The sequence below is a fragment of the Uloborus diversus genome, chromosome 2 (genome assembly GCF_026930045.1).
Source record: "Uloborus diversus isolate 005 chromosome 2, Udiv.v.3.1, whole genome shotgun sequence".
In the NCBI taxonomy this organism is placed as follows: Eukaryota; Metazoa; Arthropoda; class Arachnida; order Araneae; family Uloboridae; genus Uloborus; species Uloborus diversus.
The window spans coordinates 26,576,113-26,597,144 of NC_072732.1; the positions used below are offsets into that span (position 1 = coordinate 26,576,113).

Consider the following 21,032-nt stretch of genomic DNA (forward strand, 5'->3'; position numbering starts at 1 on the left):
TTTTAAAAACAAGAACCAATATTGAATTAAAAATGTAAAAAATAAACCCGAATCAAATGAATCACAGAATATAACACTCTTGATCAACTCACACATAAAAAACATTAAAATTAGCAGGCACATTTAGGAGCTAGGATCCAACAGACATCAAGATACATAAACTAAACATAAACTGCCTATTTTTGCATCAGTGCTGAAAAGATTTTGCACATTTACAAAGCAGGGAAAACATTTTATGTTTGAAGGAAAATCATACTATAACTAAATATCTCCAACTTAACTTAAAACTAGATTATAATGTACAGTTAAAATACTATTATCTTACTTATGAACTTCATTATCTTTTTTATTGTTGTTGCATTAATAGCTAATGTAAGAATAATAATTCCTGATACTTGTACTAAAACCTAAAAAGAATGTTACACATATATTGCTTCATATATTTTTCTAAAAATACAACTAGAATAATATTAAACATTCATAACTTATGGCTTAAGTAATCAAAAATGAATCTTTACATTAGAGATGAAAACAGAAGTTGAAAACAGTTGCACAGAAATTCTTAGGTAAATTAACATTTGTTAATCATGATGTCAACCTATGGATACATGTTAACGAGCGCTATCAACATATGTTGATTAACGTGCATGCGATAACAACATAGTCTCTATTAAAATACTCCAAAAGTGCTCTAACATTTGGCGTAGTGTACAAACATACAGTAAGTATTAAGCCACTCCTTTATTCCAGTTCATGTAAATCAATAGAAAATTGGAATCGTTGGCCTGGCAACCTTCAGCAAACGATGCTAGCACTCGTTGTTTCGCTTTTTTGCTCCTTTGTTTATGTTTGTTCCCAATCACAGAAACATGGAAAAGAAAAGATCACAAGAGAAGAACATTTTGACCTAAGAAATTCAATTATAACCAAAAAAAAAGCATATTTGGAATATTAACAAGTATCTTAATAATTTAAAGGAGCTAGCAAGCTTTGGAATTTTTAAAAGCAAAAGAAAACAAAGTTAGGGATGGATAAAATTCGGAAACAACCATTTGCTTGCTTCGCACTGAGGAAGGAGGCTATTGCCTCTGAAATATGTTTGCATTTTAAACTTTTAATCTTTTATTTGTGCTTTTTAACGTTGTTTCCGAATTTTATCTATTTCTTGCACGATGCTCATGCTTTTTAAAGTAAGGGATGGTTCTAATTAGATTTATTTCTAATATATCTTTAGTAATCTATCAATATAATGATTAAATAACAAAATATTACTAAATGGTAGCAAAATATTTTTCTTTGAAATATCAATGGTATTTTAAATACATTTTGTAAATTTTCATAATATCTATATCCCTATAATATTTTTCAGAATTTGGTTCAAAATGTTTTGTGCTGGCTCTCAAACACATCTGCAACTGAGCTTAGAGCTATAATGCGCAAAGTCTATGGCTCGAAAATGTTATAACTCAAGTTTTATGAGAGCAGCAGAGCTACATAATAGTTTACTTTGAAGAGAAAGGCATGAACTCTTTAGTTTGATACGAGTAACTAAAAGTCTTTTCTAAAAAATTTATTTTTTCTCAAAATTCTCAAGAATAGTTATAGTCTTGAAAATTTTGAAAAACAAAAACGGATGATTTTTTTTGTAACAGCTAATATCTTCATGGTTCCACTCTAAAATTTTTGGATGTATTCATTATAATACTTTTTTTTTTTTTTGAAAATTTTCAAAATACACTATTTAAAAAATTTTGCATTTTTAAATTTCAAAATATTTTTTTTCTCAAAAAGTTTTTAAGTTAAAGATTAGAGATTAAAAAACATGCAATTTTCTTTAAAATGAGCTGTTATACAAATCTGCAACTCCAAAAACACTTAAGTTGTAACATTTTAAAGCTAATTTTTTTTGAAAAATTTTCCTAAAATTTTTTGTTGTAACTGTTGATCGCTTTATAGTTAACATTTTGAATGCATTCATAAAATACATTTATAAAAAAAAAAGAAGAAAAAAATTAGAATTTTTGAAAGACTGATAAAAAAATTTCAATTTTAAAACTGAAAATTGTTTTTCCTCTAAATATATTTATGTTCTATATCAAATTAAACTGCATGTAATGGTCTTTAAAATGGGCTATTATGCAACTCTGTAGCTCTCACATAACTTGGGTTTTAACATTTTAAAGCACTGCCGTCAAGTAAAAAAGCGCTTTTTAACAAATTTCAGAAATTACTGATCATTCATAAATGATAAATTGTTTAAAAATTATATATACGTTTCAACGTCAAAGAGTAAATTTTTTGAAAGTTTCAAGAATATCTGAGATGGCTAGGTGGTTTTTTTTTTTGGGGGGGGGGGGGTGATTTAACGTGGAATGATCCCTTTACCTGTCGAATAAAATGAATCTGTGGGCAAAAAATTAAGACAATTTTCATAGGGCCAAGGTGCAAGATCTTCAACTACACTCTGATCAATAAATATAAATGACTATAAATAATTAAAAATGATGTATTGTTTTCAGAATGGAAAGAAAGGGAGGCATAGTATTGCACACTTTTAAGGATAGTTTTCTCAGGAGAAGTTAAACAAAATCAAAATTTCTAGATGGAGAGAGACGTGGTGTCAACGGGACTTCTGCACTGAAGGCTTTGGAGTGTTATCATTGGAGCAACGAGTTGGCAATACTCAGGACTATAAGCAGTTTTATATGACATTAAAAAAAGAATGTTGAAATTAAATTAATACTTATTGTTAGTAATCAACAGAAGATAATTTTTTTGAAGCAGATAAGTTAAAATTCGAGATTTAATTGCTTTTTTATACTGTTATAATATAAAATTCTTTAAATAATAAAAAAAAATGAGTATTTTGAGTGAACAGCATGCGTTTAATGATGATCAATTTTAATGATCTTGTTTGACTAAAAATTAAATCAAGTTCTTTGGAACTGTATGTAGAATTCTGCGCTTAAAAAATATTTACACATTTTTGCTTTATTGAATCAGCTGCTTTTTTGAATCAAAATTTTTTAAGGCAAAAGTGATTTAAACAAGCGGTGGTCACTGTATTAGGCATAGAAGTAAAAAACAAACAAATATTGTTTTACAAGCAACAATATACATTACAATAATTCAACCTTGTTAACATTAACTGCAACATCTACTTCTGGATTGGAAATCAACATAAGAGATAAGGCCAATCCAATAGCTCCACGCAAGCCACCCCATGTTAGAACAATGCTTTCTTTCCAATTTAAACCATATCCAGACTTTTTCAGCACAGGATAGAAAAGGGCAACCATTAATCCCCTAAATAAATAAGAAAACTCACAATAAAATGTAATATCTGGCAACATCAGATTGCATTTCAGAAGAGAGGTAAATTGAATTCAGTTTGCCATGTTGAAACTTATATGTACGTTCTGAGTGAATTGTATTATACTGTTCTCATTTTGATATTTCTATTCAAATTTACCTTGGATATAACAAATAAGATGTTATAATAAGGTTTCTCTTTCTTCACCCATTTGTGTCATTTAAATCTTACCAGGGTACCATACTGTTCCTTCCTGTGTTAACATATTTTATTATAACAAATTTAACAAAAATTTTCAAAAAATATTATTCTAAAAATAAATAAGAGCTGTTTTTTTTTTAATGGAGGTGATTTTATTGAAATTGAAAGTCCTCCCTCACTCCGGAAAATGATTTACTTAAATATTAAAAACGCGAAAACATAATCAAAATGAAAATATTTTAAATGACTGTAGCTAGCCCAAAAGCCTCAATAATAAAAACAAATGCAAGAATTTCATTTCTTTACGCTCAAGCGAGAAATGGCAACACATGATATTAACCAACAATTTCTTCAAGCTAACTATATTGCGTGAAAAAGCACATAAAAATGAATTTTCACTAACTTATAATTGCTTCTAGCTCCTTTTCTAGTCATCTAAGCGGGTTTCCGTTTGTAGCCGTAAAACGGGGGGTAAACGTTTTTGAAAGTATTTTTCACGAGCTTTCCAACCATACCAAGCTCGAAGACCTAAAATGCATTTTTCGTGTAGAAAAAGGGGTTTAAAAAATGAATTAAAACTTACTGTTTCACGGTTCCAACAATGAATTTCAACAATGGAAAAGAGATTAAATTAAAATTTTTGAGCTTTGCTAACTAAAAAACGCTTACGAACTTTTTTTCTAGTGGATTTAGGTTATTGGACCTTGGGCGCCCTGACAATTTCTTCGTTAGGAGTATTTTTTAAAGACCTTTCCAGCCATATTAAATTTGAGAAAATTGGACCATTCCTTCGCGTAAAAGAGCCAATTAGGACGAAAATGCGTTTTTAATCAATATTTCTGTTAATTAGCATTCGATTTCAAAAATTTTTATTGATGACACTAAAACTCGGCAATAGCTGCTGAACAAAAAAAGAATGAAGGAAATTGGTTCACAAACAAAAGAGGAGTCAGTACTGACAGAAAATGGCTTGCTAGTAATATATATAGATTGTATGATTGAACAGCAAGTATGGGAATAAGAGTATGCAAGGTACCTGATCAAAGTAAGAGCAAAATATGTAGCCAAAATGTACCACATGTCCATGTATGTGTAATGATGCCACATGCTCACAGTGACAAGAACTCCCACAAACATGAAAATCAGGGTGTTAGCATATGATGACAGCAATCTCCAATCACTAAAAGAAAGTTTTTGAAAACATTAAAAATAAGTATTCTGATGCAACCAAAATATTCATACCATTATAATTAATTAAACATGTTAATAGATATAAATATTTTAAACTAACTTTGAAAAGGAAATAATTATTTATTTACTCCATACATATGTTTTACAATATGACAACCAGCAACAGGCTCTGGGTCCAGCTAGGCTGGTCCTAGCCGATTTTTTAGTCCTCAATGAAGATCAATGACCCTCTTAAAGCTATCCACCCCTCTTGCTCATTACTGCCTCTTCCGGTAAGCTGTTCCAAGTGCCAACGACCCTACTAAAGAAGTAATTTTTCCTAATTTCCAGGTTAGCCTAAGATTCGAACAGCTTAAAACAATGATCCCTCGTCCTGCTTTTCGTTCAAAAATTTAACCCATTTACATCTTTCATTTTCATAAATTTTAACTACTGAATCATGTTTCCTCTGACCAAAGTATTGTCTTTGAAAATTTTCCCAGTTTTGATTTTTTACACGTTTTAAAAGGCATTGAATGCATTTGACCATGCTTGAAAAATATCTGTGAGTGTCTTTATGTAGAATTTTTCCTTTTTTGGGTGCTCTCATTCAAAAATAGATTTTAGCTCTAATTGGCCTCAAGGTGGACCGCACAACTGAACATGATTCTCGATGAAAGCAACTACAAATCTCAAAAACATATAGTAGGATTCAGACACAAATTGGTATACAGATGGACTCTGATAAAAACTGAGGTTGATTAAATTTTAGAGAAGGACCTCCCCCCCCCCAATCCCAGGGGTGATGGTGAAGCAGCATTGTTTTTCATGCGAAGCAGGACTGCTTTTTCTAAAGCAGTTATCTAAGAAATAAAATAAAAATTGGTATAACTGACGGATCCAGAGAAAAATTTGGGCTGACCACATTTTAGAGTCAAAGAGTGAGAGTAGGTGGCACAATCGCAAACATTTTTCACATTTTTCCTTTGCACATTTGAAAAAATGAATGTAAGGACTCAAAAAATTAGCATATAGGTAACACCAAGATAGAACTGATACAGATTAGTTTGTAATGGCAGTTACTCAAAGCGTATGGTGCCATTTGATAAAGTTTTTCTATAAATGAAGCATTTATATGAAACCATAGAAGAAATTTTCATGATGATCACACTATACTACTCTGATCCACTTATACTCTGAATTGTGGTGGTCTGATTGGTATGGCGACAGACTTATGATTGCAGAGTCCCGGTTTGGATGAGGCTGGTCGAAGATCCTCCACGTTTGTTAATGATGACTGATGTACACTATATGACCAAAAGTATTGGAGACACTTTCAAAAATTCAAATTTTAAAGGATTTCTCGAGAAAGAAAAGACCAATTGCTTTGTAACTTTTGTCACATAAAAGGTATGTTCTAGCTGTCATTTTCCATTGAAAGTTATATCCCCCATGCGTTTAGGGAACCAGCAATGTTGGAAACAAAAATGTTTTTTGATCATCGTTCATCGTAAATAGCTGAGAATTAGCTGTAAATTTCAGAAATTAGGAACCTTACTATAAACAATTATGTTACTTACTTTCGAGATGACATCCCTGATATTCCTGAAGATATAAGCATTTCTTTCAGAGCTATGAATTTTATTTGAAGGCTTTTGGCTCATAACAGTAAAATTTTCCATCAAAGCTTACCAAACTACAACTTGACAGCACACAAGAGAAGCATTACATTAAAATTTGAAATTAAAATGTTGAAAATTTGATTAAATATGGACATTTAAAGCAATAAATTTTTCTCTGTGCATGCGCGAAACATAGCAATTTATAACTTTTATAATCTAAACCCCAACTAGATTCTCCAACTCATAATAAAATTGCAGTTCAATATCTTAAAAATTCAAAAAGTTATCAGCGTGTGAGGGATCGTTTGCAAATAATCTGTTTTTATCACGAATCACACTGAGCGATTGCAAGCAAATGTTGAAAACTTGCGAACGACTCCTAACGAGTCGTCGCCTATCCAGGATCTATTCAAATTCGGCTCATTATATCTGTGATTACTTTTTGAATTTTTTAAGATATTGAACTGGAATTTTATTATGAGTTGGAGAAGATATTTGGGGTTTGGATTATGGAAGTTATAAATTGCTATCTGTCGCAAATACACAGTCAAAAATTAATTGCTTTAAATGTCCATATTTTATCAAATTTTCAACATTATACTTTTAAGTTGTAATATTACACTTCTCTTGTGTGCTGTAGTTTTCTGAAAGTTTGGTAAGCTTTGAACGAAAACTTTGCATACTATGAGCCAAAAACCTTCAAATAAAATCCGTAGTTCTGAGAGAATTGCTTATATCTTCATGAATATCAGTGATATTTTCTCGAAAGTGTTCGCAATACTTTTTGTCATATAGTGTATGTTAAATAAATTTGTGGGCAGAAAGTCCTCCAAGTTCCCCTTCCAAATCAAAACCTTTGAGAGCGCAGGATCAGCAGTTGCTGAGCTCTTGGTCTGGATTTTAAAAAAATGTCTTCAAGGCCACATCCAACTGGTTAAACCAGATACAGTGGTAGGGAGGTACGAAGGGTAAAAACAGAGAAGTCTCCAGGACCTCATCTAACCAACTAAACCAACCACATACAATGGTAGGTACAGGGGATACTGGAGTGTGATGTAATGTAATATACATTTACTTTTTCTGCTAACTCATTTTCATGAATGTTTCTTACAGACTAATGCACTTGTATTTTTGGGGCAACCTTAAACATTGAAACAATTCCTTTGAATTTTAGTTTTATAAAAAAAATCACATTATTAATAGTCTCTTTCAATATTTTCATTTAATGATACAAGTTGTATTTAAAAAACAAAAGGATGGAACGTAGAACATGTACAATTCGATAGTATTTTCAAGAATCAGAAATTTCAAAATATTCCGGCAGACCCCCTCCTCCCCAATTCCTCAGTGACCAATGGCACTACTATTTTTGAAGGTCTGTGAACACCTTAGAACAAATAACAGAATCAAATATCAAACCACTCACGTATAAATTAAACTTTCACTTTCTGGACTTATACACATTTTGTTACTGCTCAACGTTATGCCATATAAAACAACCGCCAGGACTGCAGAAATTCCAAGAAAGCGTTCAGCAACAAAATAAGCCACATATGCAAATACAACAGTTATCGTCATTTCGGATACAGGACTGATGTATATTGAAATCAAGCATTTTTCGGCAACTTTCCCAATAGCAAAGCCAAACACTGGAGCACCTACACAGGTTTTTAAAAGCTGAAGAAAAGATAAGCCAGCTAAAGATAAAAAAAATAAAATTAATGACTGCTTTTTAAAATAATTTCCTTATTGAAAATAAGATATTCAATTTATTTAATGCTTTGAACTTTTTTTTAAATTGAATAAATTGATTGTAAACATGTACAGTCGTCCCTTGCTACTTCGCGTTTCGACTTTCGAGGCTTCACTACATCGCGGTTTTTTCTGTTTTTTTTTTTTTCAAATATAGTAATTAGCTTTTTTTATAAGCTCGTGTAAATTGTTTCCTACATAAGAATAACAAAGTATGTCTTTTAAGTAAGGTAAGCTCTTCTGACAGCTGTAGTTGTACTAGTTGAGGGAGTGGAGGTATAAAATCGTCGAAGAAAGAGTTGAGAATCGCTATCTCATTTTAATCGTTAAACACTAACTGAAAAGTATAAATCACTGTATTATTACATCTGTAATTGTAAATGGTGTTCAACAATGTACTAGATTTTTAAGTTGTATACGTGATACCTTAAATCAGGATAAATGTAGAGGAAGAACGGGGTCACTAACTGGCAATTAATTCATCATCGAACAACTTGAGCTATTTTCATAGATTAGTAGTGGTGTGTATGAGCTGCATGTATGTGTGTAGTTTATTTCCTAATAATTAACAGTGTGATACCTATTACGTCTAACATGTCTCATTTTCTCATATTTTGTGCAATTTTTTAAGTAATGCAAATGTAATGGTGGCTACATTTCATGGCTAGGGGGCTCTACCTATCTTAAAAACCTATTTAAATTGTCTTAAGTAAATTTTATGCACTCCAATTAGGAAAATATACGGTTTATAAATACAGAATCCTACTTCGCGGAAATTCAGTTATCGTGGTAAAGTCTGGAACGAATTAACCATGATAAACGAGGGTTGACTGTATAACATGAATGATAATTTACTCATCACTTAACTACCATACCTCACTAACCCTATGAAAAACCAGCTGATGGAAATTTCCCGAATAATTGATAGCTGGTATTAATTGTCAAAATCTATGAGCTCTTTTATTTTATAAATATTTAATGAAATAAAAGCCTTCATAATTTGATTTGATTGCAAGACCTATTTGAAGAAAGGTAAATGCTTGACATCCTACAATTAAAAAAAATAATGATGTGAATAATACCGTACGACTTTTTTTGTATGTTTATCAAAGGATGTATGTCTTTTAATAACGTGAAAATTATTTCTGGTAAAATCAGAAAACCTAAATGCTTTACAATTATAACGTGATTTTCAAAATGAGCAATAGTTTGGCGTCCTGACTTTGAACGTTTATTTTCAGGTTGATTTTTTTTTTTTTTTTTTGGCATTGTATAAGCATGTAGTGAGGCAGTGGAGTCGTTAAAATGTTTTTTTTTACATATTAAACTTAAACAAATTAATTAAAAAATGGTTAGATCCTATGTTTTTAAGCATCCTCCTTTCAGAAAAAAAATATTTTTAAAATTTTGGAAACAAACCCATTCACACTTAGAAAAGTTTTAGTGTTTGTAACAACAAAAATAAGAGAATTTTTTAAAAAATACTAAGCACTCATCATAATACACTCAAAAGGATAAAATAACTTTCCTGGGTCAGAAAGGACAATTTAAGTATTCCTGCAGTTTTCAACTATTCCTAGAAAAGACTTCACAAACAAAAAGTGTGGTTCAAGTCATGTAGAGGATGTTTTATCATTATCTAGCTATCAATCATAAATTTGAGTGTGAAGCATGCACATTTTTCTTAATGAGAAAGTTTGGCTTGAAAGGACTTGAGCATACTTTTCTTCGTTTGTGAATTCTTTTTCTTGGAATAATTGAAAACTACAGGAATGCTTAAACTGTCCTTTCTGACCCAAAAAAGTTATATAATCTTTTTGAGTGCTTTATGATAAGTGCTTAGTATTTTTTTAAAAATTCTCTTATTTTAAAGTTTTTCATTTTCAAACAAAATTTTATTTTAGACTAAGGGGCTATTGCCCCCTGCTCAAAATTTGCATCCGATACATCACATAGCCTACTCAACTCAGACTGTTTACAATTTTAAAATTTGTTTTCCTGCTATGCAATCAGCAAATGGATCCTCAACTTTCTGTTGAGTGTTTAGGCAAGGGGGGATTTTGCTTATTTATGTCATTTAAAACGGGAATCTATTTCTCTCTCATAGTTTGAATTAGAGACATACCGAGTACTCGGTAACTACTCAGCCTACTCGGCCAATACCGAGTAGTTGTAAAAAATTGAATAATGCTGAATGAAGGCAGATTTTACAATTAATAAAAAATTACAATTCAAACTTCGAAGTCAAATTTAAATTTTGAGAATAAAGAAGTTTGTTATGTTTTAATGGAGTAAAGATAATGAAACTTATTTATTAAAAATGGAGCAAAAAAGGTAAGTACAGAAAATATGAAATTTTTATATTATTAAACGGATTTTTGCCACAAACAAAATGATATATTTATAAGAAACAAAAATATCCTTTCTTAAAAAATAAAACAACGTTAAAAGCATAAATGTGCAGGAACACTGCAGACACGTGTTTTGGCATTACAAGGAATGCTTTTTTCAATGCACAAAATGTGAGCCCTTTGATTTAGACATCAGAAAAAAGTCGCATTTTTTTACAGTCATTAGCTCACATTTTATGCACTGAAAATCCTTGTAATGCAGAAATACATGTCTGCAGTGCTCCTGCACATTTGTGCTTCTAATGCTGCTTTATTTGCTTTTAAAAATTATTTACATTTGGCCGACTAGAAGTATAGATTGATATAATTTGTTCTAATTATAACTTGATTAATCCTACCTTTTATTTATTTGTTCATTTTTAATTTTAAAAATAACTTTTTGTAAAATTGACACACAAACACAATTTTTTAAATGATACATAATTAAATTTCAGCTGGAATTTTGTTTTAAAAACTATTATTTGGATATATAGGTCTATACTACTATTCCAATGAGGAGTTCAAAATTCATCACGTCAGTGTCGGTGGTTCTTTTTATAACATAATTGGTACTCGGCTGAGTAGTGAAAGGCCGAGTACTCAGTACTCGCCAAAGTGCTACTCAGTACGTTTCTAGTTTGAATCAACAAGTAAGTTTACCAGTATTAAAATACTTTCTAGCTTTTTATGAATCGCACCAAGAACATTAAAACTAATGACTTTTGCCAACAAATTCCCCCCTCTTGGAGACAATTTGTAAAAGCACACAGTAACACAATTCAAACTATTTGTATAAACACATTTGAAAAATTACATGAAAACATTGAACAAATTTCTACATTTTGAAACACTTGTTTTCATACATGGGGCTCACAAAATTTATTTCTAAATTTTAATTTTATATTTTCACAAACAGAGGCCAGTTAAAATTCCAATCCAGTTACCCTCTCAATTTTATTTTTGTATTCCCCCCATCTAATATTTTAGTGAAAACCAAACAACATTTTATACTTTCAGAAACCCTTTTTAGTTTCAAACATTTTCGTCCACGTTCTGAAGAAACCCTTCCAGTTTCAATTTTTCAACCTAAATTTTCAGAAAGATTTTAGTTCCACATTTTTACAACAATAGTGTATTAAAGCTCACCATCAAAATGACCCACTGTAGTTATTTGCTCCATTAATAAATCGAAAAATACAATAGCCACACCATCATTCAGTAAACTTTCTCCTTCAATTAAAATTGTAAATGAATGAGGCATTTCTAAAAATAAAAAATAAACAAATAATATACATTAAAATGGATAAAAATAACAACGAATGAACCAAAAATGAAAATTTGAACTAATAAATAATAATGAATTCAACTTGTTTATATGTGGAGCAATTTAGTACATAAAACAAGGTTAAAACTTAGATGGTCAACTTTACAAAGGAGACAAAACTCAATAGAATTCATTTTTTCTTGGTCCGACCCTTTCAAATTGAACAAAGAAATAAATATGATACTTAATGATTTTATATTGACTGAACATCAATCAAAAACACTAATTATAGTGAAAGACAGAAACCATGCAAAAGACAATAATAATAAAAAAAATGGTGCCACTTTATTGACCATTTGAAATTGCTGTAAGCTACCAAGTTTTTCAAAGAATGAAGACACTGTGCATATCATAACCAGGGATCATAGCAAGTGGGAAAAAAAATGCAGTAAAACCCTTCTTAATGGACAACCCTCAAATGCGGACACCCCTCTTATGCAGTCAATTTCTAATTCCCCAGTTCCAATGCAAATAACATTATTAAACCCCTGTCCTGCGGACACCTCTCTACTGCGGACAAAAAAAAATTGTCTCATTAGTGTCCGCATTAGAGGGATTTTACTGTATATAGGAGTTTAAAAGGAAAAATATATATAGAAGTTTAAAAGCAAAATATATAAGAAGTTTGATAGCAAAATATATAGGAATTTCGAAAAAGTATAGCACCTAGTATGTTTGGATCACTGCATAAAAAAATAAAAAATAAAAAAAATAAATAAATAAAATAGAAAAAAAAAACAGAGCTCCAGTATCAATACAATTCTATTTTTCATGAAGTCATAGCAATGTGAAGAGTCACAGATGTGAGAGCAAATGAATTTTTGTACCCACGGTCACTTATATAAAACATCATGTTTGTTTAAGACAATTTTGATTCAACTAAGCAAAATTGTGTGTGCATGTTTTTCCTTTTTTTTTAAACACAGAATTCTACATACCATTTCAGAGAACTATATTAAATTTTTGGTCAAACGAGATATCATTAGAAGTATACCGCACAATCAAATTATCCATTCTCTGATTATTTAAGGAATTTAATCACAAAACACCAATTACAAAATTTAGCTTTTAACTTACGTGATTCAAAAAATGCATCTCTTATTGATGGCTAAAACTAGGTAATAATTAATTTGGACATCCTTTTTTCAATGTCAAAAATGTACCCATAGTCTTCGGCATTGTTTCAGTGCTAACACTACCGATGAACGTCGACTACATGTTTCTCATCTCACTGGTTTTGTTGGATCCTGGCTACCTGCAATCGGTTTGCCCTCGAGCTCTTTTAACAGCTGTCCAAAGAGGGGAAAAAGTGCGTACAACAAGAACCTGCATTTTCTGCCACTTCCGTCATTTGGTGCCGATCTTATAGGGGGATTTAAGGATTAACTACAGTAAAATTACTTAAGTATAAAGGCTCGATTTCGAGACGTATGAATGTTTAAGTCTTGGTAGAACAAAATAACCATCTACATTGCACAGTAATGTGTTTGCATAATAATACATATAAAACATTTATTTGAATTCAATATTGAAATAAGAATAAAGGTATAAATTTTCCTTCTCAATGCACTTCCTTTATTAAGGTTTGACTATATGTGGATGCACAATTATAAATTATATTCTTGCATAATAAATAAATAAAATAAAATAATGTTAACTCACTCATCTCCTTCAGTAGAGCAACGACAGCAACTGGGTCAGTTGCACTAACAATTGAACCAAAAACTAGAGCAACAAGCCAACTCCAGTCATAATGGGATAAGACATATTTTGCAAACACAGCAGTCAAAGTAGTACATAATGCTGAAAGATAAACACTTGCACTTCAAAAAAACTCTCCAGAAGAAATAATTATTCCTAAAAAATGTTTAAAACTTGTTATTTTGCTTGTATATTTTATATACATAAATAAATATAGGCCTCCGTCGTATAACACATTACTTGTACAACACGGTTTCGATATTACACAGTACCAGATTTGTGATAATTAAAACACGGTTTCGATATTACACGGTACAAAACTTGAATTTAATACTTCATGGTTTTGATATAATACGTATGCTATATTTATAAAAGATAGAATTTCAATTTGCTTAGTACTTTCTGTTAATGTTTGAAAACTGTAATAAGTTTTTACTTTGTTTTTAAGAAACTTGGTTTCGAATTAACACAGTACACATCCCTTGATTTACTTTATTCTAAGTCTTACTATATTCTGAGAAATGTCAAAATTTTCAGAACATAATTATTTGTTTTACTTTGTATACCTGTTTAAGAAACATTATTTAGCACAAACTAGCTCTTAGTTTATGTATTCATTGTTTAGATATTATTTAATCAATTGCTTTCCTTAAACAAGCCATATTTGGTTTAATGAAGTTATTACCAAGTGTTTGTGACATCTCAAAATACCTCAGGATAAATAATGTAAGTGTAATTCATGTCTAAGTTTCATCGAGTGAAGTTATTGTGCACATAATTCATCAAAACCTTAAGAAAAATGTGAGTTAAGTTGTTAGCTTTTCATCATTTTCCACTTATCTGCTTTCAAAACCAGCCCTAACAAAATTTTATACTTATTTTTCATTTTTTGCTGCCATTTTTTTTTCAATTTCCCCCCCTTTTTTGCCCCCCCCCCACTTATGATCCCCAATTGCCGCCTCTGTGAATAATTGGTAATCCTTAAAAAACTACAATTGAGATAAAATAGTCAGTTTTTAGCACATAAGCTAAAAGAATCATTAGATCAATTCAGGGCAGGATTTGAAAGTGTGGAGGCCCCGGGGTAACGAAGGAGTGAAGGCCCCGAATCAAAGTTTGAAAAGATCATCATATTTTCGAAAATATCCGATACTTTGATATATATTCGAATATTTTGATATATACAGTGAAACCTGACTATAACAATACTGTCTATAACAATAAACCTGTCTATAACGATATTTTCCTTGGTCCCAAAGCAGAATGGCAGCATATATAATCAAACTGTCTATAACGATAACCTGTCTATAACAATATCATTTTTAGGTCCCAACAGTATCCTTGTAGACAGGTTTTTACTGCATGTACAGTACTGGACAGAATGGATGATTCATTTGTTTTTTCCCATTCATAGTGACGTATTGGGACCAGATGTTTGTTTGGGTTGTCTGCCAAAGTGAAGGTGTTCTTGATTGGTATTTGGTTAGTTAATTAGTTGCGTTTGCCGTGCGTTGATGTGCTAATTTTTGCAGAAGGGTGAAATACTATCCAAATGCCTGGTAAAAGAATTTCATGTGAAATAAGTGCACAAATAAAGATTCTGAGCTAAGACAGTTATAGTACTCGGGAAATTGCTGCCAGATTACAATTGTCACAAAAGAGATTCTAGGCTTATAATTAATTTAAAAATAACCGGAAATTACGGATATTCAAAGCCAAAAGGTTGTTACTGATAAATTTTACATAACCTAATGACTTTATGTAACATATTAAGGTTATGTATCTACTTAGTTGAGTTAACTTTGAACTATAAAGATGAAAAGACGTAGATATTATTAGCGAAACTTTATTCCAACTTACTAGATGATCGCCATTGTAAAACTTCAAAAACGATTTAGTGTTGCCAAACAATAATAAAGAAATATATAAAAACAATAATACAACTTTAACACTTTCCCTTATTATTGTTTAGTGTTCCTGAATTTAATTTAACAGTTCTTAATTCTAAATCAATCCTATTTTGCTACACAGATTTAGAATCCTAGGGCCATAAAGTGGCTTAGTAAAAAGGTCAGCTAACTGTAAATCAGTAGGAACTCGCTTTACAGTAATTTCTTCACTCGTTACCATTTCTCTCACAAAGAAATGTCTAGTTCGAATGTGCTTCCTTCTCTTATGGTATTCCCCTTGATTCTGTGATAATTTAACTGCTGCCTCGTTACCCACTTTTAGTTCTGGTACCTGCTTTAAATTTGTTATTTCCTTGAACAATCTCTTAAGCCAAGCTAATTCGCTGGCTGCTTCACTAGCTGCAACTATCTCCGCTTCTGTCGTAGAAATTGCTACAGCAGACTGTCTTTGACTGCACCATGATATTGCTCCACCAGCGTAAATACAAACAACACCTGTTGTTGAATGCCCTGTTGTTGTGTCTCCTCCATGGTCAGCATCACTATAGCCATGGGTGCAAGTTTGGTGATGTGTTCAAGACGGAAAACATTTTCAGCCCCCCCCCCCCCCCCCCCCCCCCGCCTGCATGCAGGCTTAAGGAAAAATTTATGTGTATTAATGTTGTAGATTTTAACAATGCCAGTTTTGGAATCTGTGTTTGATTTAAATTTTAAGCCTTTAAATTGTAATATTAAAGCGTTTTGACATCATAATTCCAAAAAATCTAAAATCCGGCAATGTGTGGAGGGGGGTGGGGGTCTGGGGGACTTTCCTCAGAAATTTTTTGAAATTGAAGTTCAAAAAACGCCATGGTATGCCATTTCTGTTAAGGTTTGGGAAAGGAGGGGTTCAGGGACTCTTACATCAATTATTTCAAACTGTTAGTTCCAAAATAACAATATTGAGCAGCCTTCAAAAATATTAGAGAAAGGGGAGACGGTGCTCTGGGCCCTCCCCCAGAAACCAAAGTTTTAAAAATAAAATTGTACTCCATCTTTCATAACGTTTATACACTTTTTGAATGCACTATGGAAGGGATGGAGTTCAGGAACCCTCCTCCAGTCTTCAAACATATTTCAAAATTGAAGTTCCAGAAACGCAATTTTAGACGATGTTGGATAATGTTAGGGGTAAAAGCGTTGGCAGCGCCGCACCATTAAATTTTGCCGATCGTAAACATTTTTATTGTAGCAATAAAATCGCTTAGGACATAAGGTAGTTATTTTGCAACATAAATCAGTTCTGATCGGAATGTCTACATAAGGTAAAGCCAACAAACCAGAAATGAAGGAAAGGTGGGGGGAAGGGTATGGCCGACTAATGATATTCCCCCACTCAGTCTTCATTTGAAAAAGAATTCTTTTATAAGATAGCAGGTGGTAAAATTAGCAATAAAAAATCGCTTCAGCGAAGTAGATATATTTTTTAAACAAGGTATCCTTTCCAATATTCATTAATTAAAAAAAGAAATAGGGGAATTGAATCCTAACCCCAGGCAGGGTTCTCGAATCACATCCCTCTTCAGGCACTCAAATATAGCCTAAAGTAGCTTTAAATTTTCAGCATCAAAACATTTTCGGAAGAGAACTCCCGAAACCCTTCCTCTGATTTCACCACAAATGTCCTAAATTTCAATTTTTAAGGCTTCAGTTTCTAAATTGTTTTGTAGGAATAGTACCCCTCTTACCTATAAACATGACTTATGACAGCCTAAAAGTTTTAATACTTTAATTTTGGAAACTTTTTGAAAGAACCTTCCTATACCCTTCCCCCTTAAGTCATCCAAAGATAGTCCAAAACAAAGCTCTTAAAATTTCAGAAACGAAAATATTTCGGGCTGGGGTGCGGAATACCCCCCCCCCCCCTCTCATTGTGTTTACTAAACTCAGTGTAAGTTTTTGTTTAAGATTTATTTTTCTATTGAGAGAGCAACTCCCATCCACACATCGCCAAAGACAACCCAAAGTTTTAAGACTACAATTTCGAAAATGTTTCGAGAAAGACCCCTGAATTCCCTAACTCTTAACTCACTCAAAAATAGTCAAAATAGCATTTCAATACTTCAGCGTGGAGAAATTTTCGGGGAGAGGGACCCCCCCCCCCCCCCGACCTCCTTTCCCTAAGTTCATTAAATTTGACTTCAATTTGCTGTTTCCCCTTTTCATCACCGAAGATTTAAGAATTTAAATTCTAAAACTTATTGAGAGAAAGCCTTCGAATTCCCTCTTCTTAAGTCTTTTAAAGATTACCTAAAATTGAGTTCTGAATACTTCAGCTTTGAATATTTTTTAGGAAAGGGGAACCCCGAACTCCAAGACGGTCTAAAGTTGCTCTTTTAAGACTCCAGTGTCGGAATTTTGCCTAAAGAGAGCCCCTTCCTCTAGACATTGCCAAAGACAGCCTAAAAGTTTTAAGATTTCAATTACAAACACTTTTCGGGAGAGGGTCCCAAATGCCGTTTCACTCAAGTTTATTTAATTATAGCCTCAAATAGTTTTTAATACAACAGCTAAAAAATATTTTCATGTTAAAACACCAAAACCATCTCTCATAAATTCACCAAAGATTGCCTAAAATAATGTCTTTAAGACTCCAATTTTTGATTTTTTTTTAAACCTTCCCCTTCCCCCTTTTACATCATTAAAGACAGCCTAAAACTTTGACTTTTAAATTTTTAAGAGCTAGCAGAGGAGATGTATCAAACCACTCTTAGTTTCAAAAATGACTTTCAATTCAGTTTTTTGATATTTTATACTGTAACCCTTGAGTAACACCCCCCCCCCTCTTAGATTGTCCAAAATATCAACGTTTTAAGACTTCAGGATCGCGGGTTAATTTGCGAACTGATTATCCTCTTTGCGACAGCAGCGTTTTTTCGCAAATTCATGCTGCCGTTATTTTTCTCCTTTCCTTTCTCTCCCTCCCCCTCCCATATTTCCATTCTAGCGAGTGCTAGATTCAATGACATTGGAATTTAGTGATTCCTTAAGTCTTTGTCAAGAATGCAGTAACGGTTGCTCATCGGTGTTTCCAACCAGCTTGAAATTTCCCCTCGTTTATTTCCAAAATTCCCATTTTCATTGAAATCCCCGATAGTTTCCGTTTTACCTGGTATGGTGGACGCCGTTTGCTGTGACGTAATTATTTCAACTCGTCAGCAATCACTCTCAATCGGTGATTCAGATTCAACTCTTAAGACATTTTAAGAGTGTACATCATTTTCATTTATGCGTGTAAAGTTTGAAAAAAAAAAAACCGCAAATGAAAAAAACGAAAGAATGATCGAAAATAGCATGAGAAAAAGCTAAATTTTCAATTAGAGCCGATTATTTCGAAAAATCAGGGAGAATAGCAAGCAACTCCTCGGTCTGCAATGCAGTGAATTGAAAATAACAGACCTGTACCTAAAAAAAGTCAAACGGCGCGAGTCGAAAAGCCATTCCTCCAAAAGAACGTTGCAAACAAAACAAGCCCATGGCGGAAAATCGAGAGAATGTCGATGTAAATTCGTTGTTATGGAACGGTCCAGTAATTAAAGCATATTTTCCAAACACTCAATTATTCTTTTTTAAGTAAAAACTGAAAGAAAGTCATCGAATTTCTTTCCGTCCCGACCTCCGTCTCGGAAATTTGTCCAAGACGGAAATCCGTCCTGAGACGGAAGGTCTTGCACCCATGACTATAGCTTTCTAGAATGCCTTTCTTGTATTTTGATTCGTAAACTAATCCTTTGTCTAAAGTTCCTTTCAAATATCTGAATATTCTTTGACTCTTTGTCAATCTACTTTACTTGGGCTTTCTAAAGCTGTGGAAGCTACTCCTACTGAATAAGCTACGTCAGGTCGAGTTCCTGTCATGATATAGATTACTGCTCCTACGGCTTGTCTATAGGGAAATGATGTCTCAGTACTCTCTACTTTCCCTGATTGAATACTGTCTTTGATAATGGGTGTAGACACAGGATTACAATCACTCATGTTGAATCATTTAAGAACTTTCTTCGTGTAGGCTGTTTCAGATAACTTAATAGAATCATCTTCTTGATGATGAACCTCAAACCCTAAGTAGCATTCAGCAGGTTTTGTTATAATTTTAAATTCTCTCTTCAGATCTCCAAGAAAATTTTCTAAGTGTTCTTTACTGGTTGACGCAACTAAACCATCATCAACATACAGAACTAACATAAGTAATTCCCTATTGTTTCTTCTAATAAACAAGCATGGATCTGCTTCACGTCTTACAAAACCAATTTTACGCAAATATTCCCCAAAATATTGGTTCCAGCACCTTGGCGCTTGTTTCAGACCATAAAGACTTTTCTTTAAGTGGCATACTCTGTCAGTGCCATCTTCATAGCCTTCAGGTTGGCACATGAAAATATCTTCTTCTAACTTGCCAAACAAAAAAACTGTTGAGACATCAAATTGTACTAAACTCATATTTTTATTTGCTGTGATACTAAGTAAAGTTCTTATGGTGCTTATTCTTGCACTGGACTGAATGTCTCTTGAAAGTGAATTCCTTTCCGTTGAGCATTGCCTTTTATTACTAACCTTGCTTTGTATTTATCAATACAGTGAAGTCCCGTTACAACGAATACCAATACAACGAAATTTCCGTTTCAACGAAGTAAAATTTCAGTCCTGATTAAGTTTTTAGTTCATAGATTTAATTCCATTACAACGAAATTCCCGATACAACGAAGAAAATCTGCGGTCCCTTGAAGTTCGTTGTAACGGGATTTCACTGTACTACCATCTTTTTATTCTGTAAACCCACTTGCATGGTATCGGCTTGACTCCTTTAGTTAGTTTACATAACTTCCATGTTTGATTATCTTTCAGAGAAGTCATTTCACTATCCATGGCCTTTTTCCAGTTTTTCATTTCCGAACTTTCTATAGCTTCTCGATATGTCTCTGGATATTTTTCTTCATAGATGAAAGATTTAATTTCCATGATGTAGTCTTTAAATTGCTTTGGTTTCTTGATCTGAGAACGATTTCTCAGATTCATACCGTGTGAAGACTTAAGTTCATCCTCGTCATCTGTACTCTCAGATTCAGTATCGGACATGTAAACACTTTCCTTTCTTAATTCTTCTTCCTCCTCTTCACATGTTTCCTGATCAGGTGGATGATCCATTGAATCTGAATTTTCCTGTAAGACTGTAATATGTTTTTCTCACTCTTTCATTTTCTCATGAAAAATCACATCTCTTGACAGGATTACTTTTCTTTCTTCTTCTATCCAAATTTTATTGTATTCATCCCCATTATAACCAATGAGAAAACCTTTAATTTTCCGGCATGCCAGATAATTTGAAGTTTATTTTGCAACAATACAAGAGTAAATTTCCCCATCAGAAAATAAACCACTGTATTAAGGGAACAGGGGTGATTGCAACTCCATGAAAAAATACCTGAACTTTTTTTTCCAAGAAGAAAAAGTGTTTTGATGGGCATGTATATACACATTACGTGTATATACACATATTATGTATTTAAATAATTTAGATACATAGTTATTTGTTGGGGCTAAAACTCGAAGTTTTAATTGAGCTTCATACGTCCATGTGCATGGTTGGAATTAAATTCTTTTAATTTTTCT

General features: G+C 32.4%; 1 protein-coding gene across 1 annotated transcript in view; it reads right to left on the reverse strand.

Annotated features, from left to right (window-relative positions):
• LOC129216925 (sodium/hydrogen exchanger 10-like) overlaps window positions 1-21,032 on the reverse strand; it is a 72,137-nt gene that overhangs the window by 46,957 nt on the left and 4,148 nt on the right. Inside the window, exons 2-7 of the mRNA XM_054851142.1 lie at window positions 13,435-13,575; window positions 11,595-11,711; window positions 7,733-8,003; window positions 4,551-4,694; window positions 3,135-3,306; window positions 326-407 (exon numbers count right to left, since the gene is read on the reverse strand). Coding sequence (XP_054707117.1) covers window positions 326-407; window positions 3,135-3,306; window positions 4,551-4,694; window positions 7,733-8,003; window positions 11,595-11,711; window positions 13,435-13,575 — 927 coding nt within the window. The remainder of the gene's footprint in view (window positions 1-325; window positions 408-3,134; window positions 3,307-4,550; window positions 4,695-7,732; window positions 8,004-11,594; window positions 11,712-13,434; window positions 13,576-21,032) is intronic.